General features: G+C 36.4%; 2 protein-coding genes and 1 long non-coding RNA gene across 3 annotated transcripts in view; all 3 read left to right on the top strand.

The window, feature by feature from the left end:
* Positions 1–1,626, top strand: part of LOC103132145 (butyrophilin subfamily 1 member A1-like) — a 5,838-nt gene extending 4,212 nt beyond the window's left edge. Inside the window, exons 5-6 of the mRNA XM_016667174.1 lie at positions 111–120; positions 1,268–1,626. Coding sequence (XP_016522660.1) covers positions 111–120; positions 1,268–1,626 — 369 coding nt within the window. The remainder of the gene's footprint in view (positions 1–110; positions 121–1,267) is intronic.
* Positions 1,627–9,465: 7,839 nt separating this feature from the next.
* Positions 9,466–10,882, top strand: LOC103132142 (WEB family protein At4g27595, chloroplastic-like). The gene is made up of 2 exons (XM_007543895.2): positions 9,466–10,035; positions 10,362–10,882. The coding sequence occupies exons 1-2, from the start codon at positions 9,777–9,779 to the stop codon at positions 10,700–10,702; spliced, it is 600 nt and encodes a 199-aa protein (XP_007543957.1). The 5' UTR covers positions 9,466–9,776; the 3' UTR covers positions 10,703–10,882.
* Positions 10,883–11,872: 990 nt separating this feature from the next.
* On the top strand, positions 11,873–12,171 carry LOC107835028 (uncharacterized). The gene is made up of 2 exons (XR_001660857.1): positions 11,873–12,054; positions 12,111–12,171. It is a non-coding gene; the product is annotated as an uncharacterized LOC107835028 (long non-coding RNA).
* Positions 12,172–12,441: the final 270 nt, after the last annotated feature.

Here is a 12,441-nt window from a genome sequence, read left to right as displayed (position 1 = left end):
TATATATATATATATATATATATATATATATATATATATATATAATAGAAGAAATCTTATGCTCCAAAGATCTGTTTATGTTTTTTTTTGTTTGTTAACCTTATATTCAGGTAAGCTTGAGTTAAACTTAAGTAAACCAAGAAAAGTCTGTTTGTTGTTTTGTGGTTTCTTTTATAATTTATATCTTTGTATTTTTGTATTTTTATGACATAAAGCACTTTGAACTGTGTTGTTGCTGAAATGTTCTGTACTAATAAACTTGATTTATTTTCAGGTCACAAGATTGAAACTGTTTAGTTTATTGCAGGACTTTGATCCTGTTGCTCATTTGGTCTCTTCACTGAGCTGAACTGACTTCATCGTGAACACAAAAGGTAGGCTTTTAGAATACTAAAACAAATAGCCTCCTGACTACCAGTAGTTCATTTTTGTCCTCTATAGAGGACAAAAATAAACTTGAATATCTCCCACCCCCTGCATTCTACTGAATTAATTCCTTTTGGTATCTACAGAGGACATTTAGGGCTTTTCAATGACACCACATGTGAAGGGGTGGGACTTTTGTACGTATGTTTTTCTAATTCATAAAAATTGCGTTCAACAGTAATAACACATTTTATGGGAAGAGACAAAGTAAGTGCATAAAACCTTTTATTACCTTACAAAGAATGTGGGATTTAAAACAAATGGTGATTGGACAATATTTTTTTTTCCTGGTAGTCAGGAGGATATGTAATGCCTGATTTCATTTAGTCTTTTTCATTTATCTATGTCAAGTAATCAGAAAAAACAGTCTACAGCTTCATCTTGTTTTTCAAAAATTTGTTTTTGAACATAAATATTGTTTTCTGTTTAAAACTTTGTTTTGTTCTCATGCAGCACATGACAACTGTTTTTAGTGTAAGAGGATTTCAACTTCCTGTTTTTTTCTCTAGAATCGGATCATCCTGCTGCATTTTGTTTCATTTCCTATTTCCTGTTGTCAATGGTGACTTATTATTTACTCTATCAGTTTAGCTTCTACACTTGAAATGGACCACAGCAACAATCTTAAATGGGCCCTGAACGGCGGAGCCGTTGAACTGCTTATTGGGGTTTTACTATCCACTGCCTGTGTCTTCATATGCATCAATACATGTAAGTTACAGTTACTGAGAATTTTCAAAATTTTTTGCAGTAAACATGAATTATTTTTGCTACCAAAAATTATTTTCAAAGTAAAATGAAATGTTTCACTGTGTGATGATGTTATTTTATTCCATGGCAGGTAAGAAGTCGAGGCACCGCAGACATCAAGATGTTGATCAAGGATGTGATGAGAGAGAGTCACTTCTTTCCACCCTGAATAAAGTGAAAACTGAACTGGAGAACCAGAAACATCAACTAGCAGAAAAACTCAGAGAAATTGAGTCTGAAAGGAAGAAAAACAAAGAAGAACTTCAATCAGTGGAAACTAAAACAACAGACAGTCAAAGCTCTGATGACACAGAGTCGTTGTTAAAGGAAAAAGAAAAACTGTTACAGACCCAGTGGAAATTAGACGAGATAAAGAAAAACATTGAAAGACAATTACTGAACATAGAGAAAGCTCTGGAGCCAATAGAGATTCAGATAACAGAAAAGTGAACTGAGAGGCCGATGACATGAACGAGTGTCCTGAGAGCTGACAGTAACAAACTGAACCAGAATTAGTTAAGTAAAAAGTCCAGTTAGTTTTACAGATTAGGGATCCAGCAGGTGTTTAGTGTCTGAAACGTAAAGTCTGAGCCTTCAGGTGATCCTGATGACGGGTCTCTATGGGATCCATGGGAGAGCAAAAAAGCCTCAGTGTTTGTTGTGTTAACAGGCCAGTGATTGGGAGGCGTTCACAGATGTATTTACAGATTCACACATGCATGCAGACCCTTAATAACTACAAATGTACCTCCCTCAATGTGCAGAGTGGCTGACTTGATTGGCCTGTGTTGGATTCTCTTATTCCTATTTTGGGTCTTTATGTTGTCAACATGTTTCTTTGTATGTGCAGAGCTGTTCTGTAACACCATACAGTTTCTAGGGACACAGTGCATGACATGATTTTCTTACCTTCATGTTTTATTTTTATTTTTTTTAATGAAAGTGTTTCCCATTACGGCTGCAGCCTCAGTCCCCATGTTTGCTTTTGTCCTTTTGTGTTCTTTTGATGGGCTGTAGTGACACACATTGTGTTGTTCTTCTCTACAATGACAATAAAGGTTGATTCTGATTCTGGTCACAGATACCAGAGTAAACTGGCCGCAACAAAAGATGATTGAATTAGAAAAGGTTTTTGTAAAAAAGTATAGAACAGAAACAATGATACAAACTATTTTCATTTCTAGTCCTACTTGGATAAAACATTGTTTTATCCACCACAGTCAAAGCTGTTCTGGTTGAAATCACAACGTTTCTTTAATCTTGTGTCAGAAACTCTAAATCCTGAGACATGACTGGCCTTTGCTTCATCTTAATGTTTTCTGTGATTTGAGGAACTTGAATGATGTTACACAGGACTTTGGCCAATTTAACAAAACTGCAAGTCTCAGAGCACAAAGCTGATTTCTGACTCCAATGTTAAATCAGTCTTTTATGTCCAAAAGGTGCTGCATTCTAAATTTATTTCACAAAATTAGAAACTGTGTTAAAAACATCTGTGATTTATTACCTAAATAAAATCATCATTATAAAAAGCAACTTGGAGCAAAACAGTAGTTATTGACTCTTTTCTTTAACATTCACAGATCGTTATTTTAGGACATTTTTTTCTATGTTGCAACAACTGGAGTCAGAAGTTTACATACACTCATCCTGGGATGAAGCGTCATGTTACTTCTGGGCTTCACACGTATTTATTCAAACTATTGTTTCCAGGCTGAAATGATGAATTTCAATTCATTGTAGATGAAAAGTGATGATGAGTTTTGTATTTATTTTCATGGCTTTATATGCAGAACAATCTCTATAAATTTGAATATCTGGAAAAGATCATTATTTTCTGTCAGTCATTTCCGAAACCGAACTGTAAAAGTGCCTTTGTTAAAAAGTTTTGTTAAAAGTCTTTAACCAGAGAGAGAAAAAACCTTTTAACTTTCTGATGAATCACTGCAAAAGTTACAACCTACAAAGCTGAACACACCTGATTTTATTACATATAAACTGAGTGTTTGATGGACTTTGACCCAGAATCTCATCTTCCTGTTACTTTGATTCTTGTTTGATCATAAATGAGTTTCTGCAGATCAGGTACGTACTGAAAGCTTCTGACCATTATATCTGACCACTTTTCACTGTAAGTTCTTAATCTAGTCTGGAATATTTTCTAATTGTTCATATTATTGTTTGAAAGTCTTTTAGTCAAATTGAGTTTTAGATTATGAGTTTATTTTGATTGATAAAAACTTGAAATGTAACTGAGGGAACTCATGAACAAATATTTAACTTTTTAACAAATTTAAATGTTAAATATTTTAAAATTGTCTGTAAATTTCAACGTTTGTCTTTGGACTTTATTGCTGATTTCATGGTTCTGGTGATTGTTGGTTGTTTAATTGCCTGCTGCAGGTTTGTCTTAATCAAAATGTCGGTGCATGTAAATTAAATTGCATGTTACATTTTCTCTCCTGTATTAAACTAAATGTATTGCTTTTTTAACCAATGTATGATTTTTGTTGTTCTTGGTGGTTTCACACCATTTTCTAATGTTTTAACTTCACATTGTAACTTGAGGGATCATTTTATGTCATTGTACTTAAAAAACGTGAAACTTTGGTTTTCGTGTTGAGTACCTTATGAAAGGATGTTTGAAATGAGCTCATTACTGTTAAACATTTATTTAATATTTTCTTTAAAGTTTGCATGTTCCTCTATGTCTTAATTTGAAGGGTTATTTTTTCATTCACTGTTCAAAAACATGGATATTGACATCTTTAATGTAGAAAAGAGCGAGTTATACTTGAAATTCCTCATGACAAAGTAAAATAACTGTTGAAGGCCACAGGGTTTACATAAAACAATATTTATTTATATTGTAGCCATTTTATTTTTTTTTATTAAAATCCCTTCAAACTGAATTAATTTAATTTGTTGCACTCTTCATTTCAAGTTTAACTCCACAGGTTGGATCATAAGGAAAAGATGTTTCCTATGAATCTTCTCTCCATTATTGCCATGACTGGCTTCCTGCTCCTCATGTTCACCTGCAAAGGTAATTTCTACACAAATTTACTGGAATCTGTTTAAATTTAGTATGAGTGTAAATGAGACATTCATCTGTTTCCTCTATGACAACAGGATTAGAAATGTTTCCTATTGACACCACAATTTGGGAAAAGTCAGGACAGTTGATATATTTGTCTTTACGGGTTGAAGATTCAACACAATCTAAGCTCCAGTTAGTAAAAAAAAAAAAAAAAAAAAAAAGCATGAAATCAGATATTGCACTCCTGACAGTTTGACTCATTCATCTGTCTTGAAATATTTTGACAAATTAGAGAGTAAAGTGTAATAATCTTGATATTTCAAAACAAAAATGATCTAAAACCAGCCAGTGTTCTCCAAGTCCTCAAAGTTTCTATAACCTGTTAAAGTTGTAGAGGCTCTGAAAAGAGATAAACAGAAACTGATGTTAAATATTAATGGAATAGACAGAAAATAGTTTAATATCAATGTGTGTGTCATCACACACTTTCTGGGTGAATAAGTGATACACCACAAATAATAAAAGTGGTGTTTACTATGCTAATAAGCATACCAATTAATAATGTGGTAGTTAGAGGTTGGAAATAATTACAACCACTAGAGGGCAGCAAAACCAGCCTTGATACATCGGGGATATAAACCAACATAAAGTGACTATTATGTTGGTTTGAGGACAAATTCCCACTACAGTTGAACTTCCTCATCTTTTGTCATTTTCAGGTGAGGCTCAGCAGACGGATTCACCTCAGTCAGTTACTGTGATGGTCGGTGAGGACGCGGTTCTGCCGTGTTTCCTGAAACCTCCTAAAGATGCGACTAAGATGACAGTGGAGTGGGGCAGACCCGACCTGAAACCCAGATTTGTGTTTGTGAATCTCGATGGTCAAGAATATTCAGCCGACCAAAATGAAGCTTTCAGGGGAAGATCGTCAATGATCCCCGAAAATCTGAAAAATGGAGACGTTTCACTGAAACTCTCTGATGTCAGAATATCTGACAGTGGAAGATACAGATGCTACTTTCCCAGAGAGAAGAAGGAATATTTTACTGAGCTTGTTGTTGGTAAGAAAATAACTTACAGCATAAAACCATTTTCTTCATATTAATGTTTACTAAGGAATATTTGCAATGACATTGTAACTAAAAAGTATCAGCGTTGTTGAAGTTTTTACCTCATGTTCTAAAATCACGAAGTTAAGAGTCACATTTTGAATAAATCTGATTTATTCAAAAGCACATTTTCAGTGATTTTGAATAAAAGTCACTGATAATGTGCATTACTTTGAACTTAAAATAAAAACAATTTAACATGTTTCACTCAGATTTATTGTTATAATCTGTAATGTTTGGACGACTTTGAGGAGATTGAGAGATCTGTGCTGAATGAAGCTGTAAGGTCATCAATAACCAGTTCATTTAAAATGATTGAAAAGTATTTTAACATAAATAAAACATTCTAACAGTTGGACTGTTACGTTTTGAAAGCAACATGGGATGAAATAATGGAATAAATTTAACTTTAAATAAAAAATCCCCTTCAAACTAACCTAATGGACAGGTAGGTAGCCTTGATGTAAAAGATTAATCAGTCTACAAATAATACCTGATATGTTTCCGATCTTATAAGTTCATGTCCTTTTTCCACTGATAGATGGAACCTTGAGCTTCAGAAGGACAAGGATTTGTTTTACCTCCTAAGCCTGATTTAACCTTCTCCAGTTTCTCCCTAACCTCTCTGCTGTGCTCCTTCATGATGCTGTTTACTCCCAGTGCTCTGTTAACCTCTGAGGCGTCACAGGGCAGCTGGATTTGTACTGAGATTAGATTAGATTAGATTAGATTAGATTAGATTAGATCAGATTAGATTAGATTAGACACAGGTGGACTCTATTTAGTCATTCAGAAGGAAATTAATGTAAGTCAATGGGTCCATGAGGAGACCAGAGTCATTAGTGTTAAAGGGGATTTTAATCTAATACAGGAACAACTTCTGATAGGATTTACAGACATATTGATCTGATTGGTATTCTGCATCATAATTTGGTCTTTTAAAGTTTGTATTTTTCTTTTAGTAGATCAGAACTCCAAGCTGCAGAGCGACTTAAAGCAACTCCAGAAGGACAACAAGAAGTTACATGACGCCCTGAATGCAGTAAAACATGAACTGGAGACCCAGAAGCTGCAGAAGGATCAACTCCAATCTGTCAACAATCAGTTAGATGACACACTGAATAAAGTTAAAACTGAACTGGAGACCCAGAAGGATCAGCTGCTCCAAAAACTCCAAGACGTTGAGACTAAGAGGAAGAAAAACAAAGAGGAAATTCAGATGGTGGAGGAAAAAATCACTGAGGGAAAAAACTCTGATGACAAGGATCTGTCATTAAGGGAAAAAGAAAATCTGTTACAGTCTCAGTGGAAACTGGATGAGGAGAAGAAACATTATGAAAGACAAATACTGAACAATGAGAAGGTGATGGAACCTATAGAGATGCAGATGATGAGAAAAATGGAGAAAGATAAGGATGTCAAGAAAACAGCAGAGGATGGTGAGGGTGTCCAGAATGATGCATCTTTAACAAACCAAGGTACTGAAAAAATAAATATTAAGTCACAAATCAGCAAGATTCACTTGAGCTAAACTAGGATGTAATCAGATGTGCTTGTTGCACTGTAAAAAATGAACTGTATAAGCAGAAACAGGATCTTTCAAACTGCAAAACAAGCAGCGTTTAGCTCCAGGTTGATCCGATTTCTGAACGCTAATGTCGGCCAGCTGTTCTCCAGCTTCCTCAGAGCTCAGAGGTTCACTTAGGGCCGCCAACAAATCTCTGAACCAAACACTCCTGTCAACAAATGTTAATAAATACCTTACCTTGTGACCAACTGATACAGAAAAGTCATACTTTTACATGAGACACACTACTCCCTATTAAAATGTTAAGTCATATTCAATATTTTAAATAATTTTAATATTAACTAATATGTTTTCTTCAATATCTTCTAGACCAGGGCTGGTCAGTCCTGGTCCTGGAGGGCCGGTGTCCTGCAGCTCTTAATGTCTCCCTGGTCCAGCACACCTGGATCCAACAGCTGAATCTCCTCCTCAGTGCAGTCAGGTTCTCCTGTCCTGATAACGACCTCATTGTTTGACTCGGGTGTGTTGAAGTTGAGACACATCTAAAAGTTGCAGGAGACCCTCCAGGCCTGCAGCTGCCCACCCCTGTTCTAGGTCATGTGACCTATTGAGTCAAAATCAGTGTGAAATGATTCTACTAGTCTGTAAAGATGAGGCAAACTCATTTTATTCGATTGGACCCTTTTATTCCTTCCCAATGGGTCACATGAGACTTAAGCTATTAAACACCGGTCATATTGTTTAAATATGAGATAATGTAAAAAATGTAAAAACATCTAAAATGGGGAATAAATGTTTGTGCCTCATCTACACAGTTTAGTGGAACAATTTCACAATGATTTTTAGTCAATGGGGCAAACTATTTGGAAGCTATTGAAGAAAATATTTAATGTTAAAATGATTTAAAATATTGAATATGACTTGACATTTTAATAGAGAGTAGTGTGTCTTGTGTTAAATTATGATTCTTTTGTATCAGTTGGTCACAAGGTAAGGGTTGGCAGCCCTAAGAGAACCTCTGAGCTCTGAGGAAGCAGCTGGAGAACAGCTGGCCGACATTAGCGTTCATAAATCGGATCAACCTGGAGCTAAACGCTGCTTCATTCGCGGAGCTCGAATATCCAACTTGAAACTAACTGCATTGCAGTCGGAAACACAATAAAACCATCGGGATACAGTTTGTTTTGGTCTGTGGCGTAAACAGACGGCACCAAGCAACTGTGCGAGAGTAAACCCCCCACAACGTCTGATGCAGTGACGTTGGTTCCAAAGCTCTGACCAATAGGAGAGGAGCTGGACACAGGAGGCAGCTCTCCTCATTAACATAAAGATGCACATGGAAAAGTAGAAAAAGGAGAGGAAGCAAGGGCTAAGGAAAAGACAAAACAAAATATTTACTTTTCTTGACAAAAACGCACGTGTAAGGAAAATAAAAGTTAATATGCATTTTTTATGACAGTGCATGTATAAAGGAAAGGAAAAACAGATATATGCATTTCTTGATGACAACAAATGTGTAAGAACAAGTAAAAATAAAAGTATTTATGCTTTTATTTTTTAAGGCCATTTTGGTCCTCCATAAACATGTTTTGGTGTATTTCCAACCGTTCAGTTTATCTTCTTTCCAGATCAAACAACATGTGAAAAGGACCAAGGAAGCTCTTTGAAATGGGGCCTAATAGGAGCTGCTGTTGGAATAGTTGTTGGAACGGTTATTGGTTTTTCAGTCTTCAGGATATGCAAATGTAAGTTACAGCAACTCAGTAGTTGTCAAAATGTTTTGTTGGTAAAAATTACATTTTTGTTACATTTATATTTAAAAAAATATTTATCAGTGTTTTTATTCAATTATTTTTACATAACAGGGAAGAAGTCAAATCATTCCAGACACCAAGACGACGACGCAGGAAGTGGGGAACAAGAGACGATTATTCCTGAGACTGAAACCAGTAAGTCAGAGGAGGTGATAAGTGAAGCCATGATGCTCCCAGTGATGGTTCTCCTTCACACAAAACCTTTTGCATTTTGGCCAAAATGTTTAGTCTTGTTCTGGTCTGACCAAAGATCCATTTCCAGATGTTTGCTGTGTCCATAATGGCTTCTGGCAACTTCAGGACTTCTGTTAGCAGAGGTTTTGTGTCAACAGAGGTTTTCTGTTAGCAGAGGTTTTCTTCTTGTCACTCATCCATAAAGACATGTTAGTTCAGTGATGACTAGCAGTCCTGTGGGTCATTTGGTCACCAGGAGCATCTTGGCTGCATCTCTGATCAGAGCTCTCTTTGTTCAGCCTGGAAGTTTAGTTTGACTTTGACTAGGCCTTGACTTAGTCAGTTTACTCTTTCCATTTCCAGATGATGGATTGAAGTTTGGGGATTTTTTTTTACCCCCTAAGCCTGATTTAAACTTCTCCATTTTCTCCCTGGCCTCTCTGCTGTGCTCCTTCATGATGCTGTTTACTCCCAATATTCTGTTAACCTCTGAGGCGTCACAGAGCAGCTGGATTTGTACTGAGATTAGATTAGATTAGATTAGATTAGATTAGATTAGATTACACACAGGTGGACTATATTTAGTCATTCTGAAGGAAATTAATGTAAGTCAATGGGTCCATGAGGAGACCAGAGTCATTAGTGTTAAAGGGGATTTTAATCTAAAACAGGAACAACTTCTGATAGGATTTACAGACATATTGATATGATTGGTATTTTGCATCATAATTTGGTCTTTTAAAGTTTGTCTTTTTCTTTTAGTAGATCAGAACTCCAAGCTGCAGAGCGACTTAAAGCAACTCCAGGAGGACAACAATCAGTTACGTGACACACTGAATAAAGTTAACACTGAACTGGAGACCCAGAAGGATCAGCTGGTCCAACAACTCAGAGATGTTGAGACAAAGAGGAAGGAAAACAAAGAGGAAGTTCAGATGGTGGTGAAGAAAATCACTGAGGGAGAAAACTCTGATGACAACGATCTGTTATTAAAGGAAAAAGAAAATCTGTTACAGTCTCAGTGGAAACTGGATGAGGAGAAGAAACTTTATGAAAGACTGATACTGAACATAGAGAAGGTGATGGAACTTATAGAGATGCAGATGATGAGAACAATGGAGAAAAATAAGGATGTCGAGAAAGAAGCAGAGGATGATGAGGGTGTCCAGAATGATGCATCTTTAACAAACCAAGGTACTGAAAAAAATAAATATTAAGTCACAAATCAGCAAGATTCACTTGAGCTAAACTAGGATGTAATCAGATGTGCTTGTTGCACTGTGAAAAATAAGGCGGAAATTATCGATCTTATTTCTGGCTTTATTTTGAAGTAAATAACCACAAAACCAATATAAAAACACCACTTTTATAAAGTTTGAAGTCCGTGCTGTCCAACAGAGTTGAAATGAAAACTCGGTATGTGTCCATGTTATTACGAAGCCTTATAAATGCGTCACATGCTGTTACGCCGCATGGCGGGCAGCGACAACATAGGGTTAAAATTTGTCTTTTTCTTTTAGTAGATCAGATCTCCAAGCTGCAGAGCGACTTAAAGCAACTCCAGGAGGACAACAAGAAGTTACATGAGACACTGAATAAAGTCAAAGCTGAACTGGAGACCCAGAAGGATCAGCTGGTCCAAAAACTCCAACATGTTGAGACAAAGAGGAAGAAAAACAAAGAGGAAGTTCAGAAGGTGGAGAAAAAAATCACTGAGATAAAAAACTCTGATGACACGGATCCGTTATTAGGAGAAAAAGAAAATCTGTTACAGTCTCAGTGGAAACTGGATGAGGAGAAGAAACTTTATGAAAGACTGATACTGAACATAGAGAAGGTGATGGAACATATAGAGATGTAGATGATGAGAGCAACAGAGGAAAATAGCGATATTTAGAAAACAACAGGAGGAAATTAAATGTGACCAAATCAGGACAAAGTACTAAAAAACAGATGTGGAGTTACTGATCAGCAAGATTCACTTAAACTAAACCAGGTTATTATGGGTTCTGCTTCTCTCTTTAGTGTTTCAGCAACATGTTGAATCCAAAGGCGTAAATCCCAGGCGGGAACGCCAGGAAAAGTCTAGAATTGTCCCCCCCATAGAAATCATGAAAGAAACACTTGTATTTAAATTATATCAATATAAAAAAGGCAATAGAAACAAAAAGCGAAGTAAATCTGCCATTCATCTAAGAAAAAAATAAGAATTAATTTTTAGGTGCTACTTACTAGTCATTTTTTATGGTGCAGCTTGAACAAAAAAAAACACGTTTTACTGTAATTTTACTGTAATTAAACCACATTTTACTGTAATTTTTCCGACCCCCCAAAATTGCTCTTAAGAAATGTCCCTGTTTGTAATCGATTTATTTACAGCATGTTGACGAGAAAAGTCGAGCTCAGCCCATTTCCCCATGCTGGAGATTTTAGTTTCATAATAACAATAAATAAAGTTATCTTTAAAACTGGTTACACAGGTGACATCAAGACCCAACAGTAGAGTCAGACGGTAATGAAATTAATCTGGTTGTGTGTGTTGTTATTTTGTCCTGCAAACTTTGTGTGGCAATAGCGGTGTCTACTATTAAATTTTAAAGTATTACATCCAACAACACCACCTGAGATCTTGGCCCCAGGACTATTCAACTTCTAATATCTACAAAAAGGCCACGCCAGGTCGGGACAACAAAGAGAGGCGGATCATAATGTTTAAAAGAAAAGAATTTAATAATTTATTTTTTCCAAAAGTTTAAAATAGGCCTACAACAATAGAATTTATGAGTAAAAGAAGACAGTTTACAAACTTCACAAAATACATATTGCACATCAGCTCTCCAGCGGCAAGTTGTTTTCAAACCCAATTAATAACTAAACAAAAAAAAAAATCCATGCAGAAAACAAAAAGAAACAAACAAAACACTGCAACCCAACCAAAAAAACATGCAAAGCAAATGAACAAAAAGCAAGACGAGCAAAGCACTGAACAAACTAAATAAACCAAATCATGCAAGCAATTGATAAATTAAACCTACATGCAAACAAAGAAAAAAAAATACAAATTGTAAATAAACGTACTGAAAAATAATAGGGGGACTCACCATAAACGGTTGAACCCTGGCCAAAATAAAGAATAAATCAATTGGGTAAATGACACCCAGCTGAAAAGGCATGAAGCAAAAGTAAAGACAAAACAACGGCGTTGGCGTGGCTGTGCTCCCCTTGCGCCATGGACAATTAGGGCAGGTGCGCGCACCAGTAAGCGGCAGGAGGAGGGAGGGGGGAAACCACACAACAGTCCACCGCCAAGTCCCGAACACCTCAGGATCTCGGTTAAGAGCTCCACGCCCACGACGCGTGCCTGATCACACGCACTCCCAGAGAGCAAAACGGGAGCACCAGCACAACCACAATCCTGAAGGCCATTACTTGATGCTTGAGGAAAGACAGGATCACACAAGCTCACAACGCCGTCTCCACAGCTCAAAACAATTGTATGTGAGTGCGCACCCCACACACCTGGCTTTAAAGTGTACGTTGGTGCCGCCCACCACTCACCTTAAAGGTGAATCCGCACCAACATACCACATTCGCTTTAAT

This window comes from Poecilia formosa, unplaced genomic scaffold (assembly GCF_000485575.1).
Source record: "Poecilia formosa unplaced genomic scaffold, Poecilia_formosa-5.1.2 Scaffold934, whole genome shotgun sequence".
NCBI lineage: Eukaryota > Metazoa > Chordata > Actinopteri > Cyprinodontiformes > Poeciliidae > Poecilia > Poecilia formosa.
The sequence above is the reverse complement of the archived record's forward strand: the minus strand, read 5'-3'. Positions and strand labels throughout refer to the sequence as shown.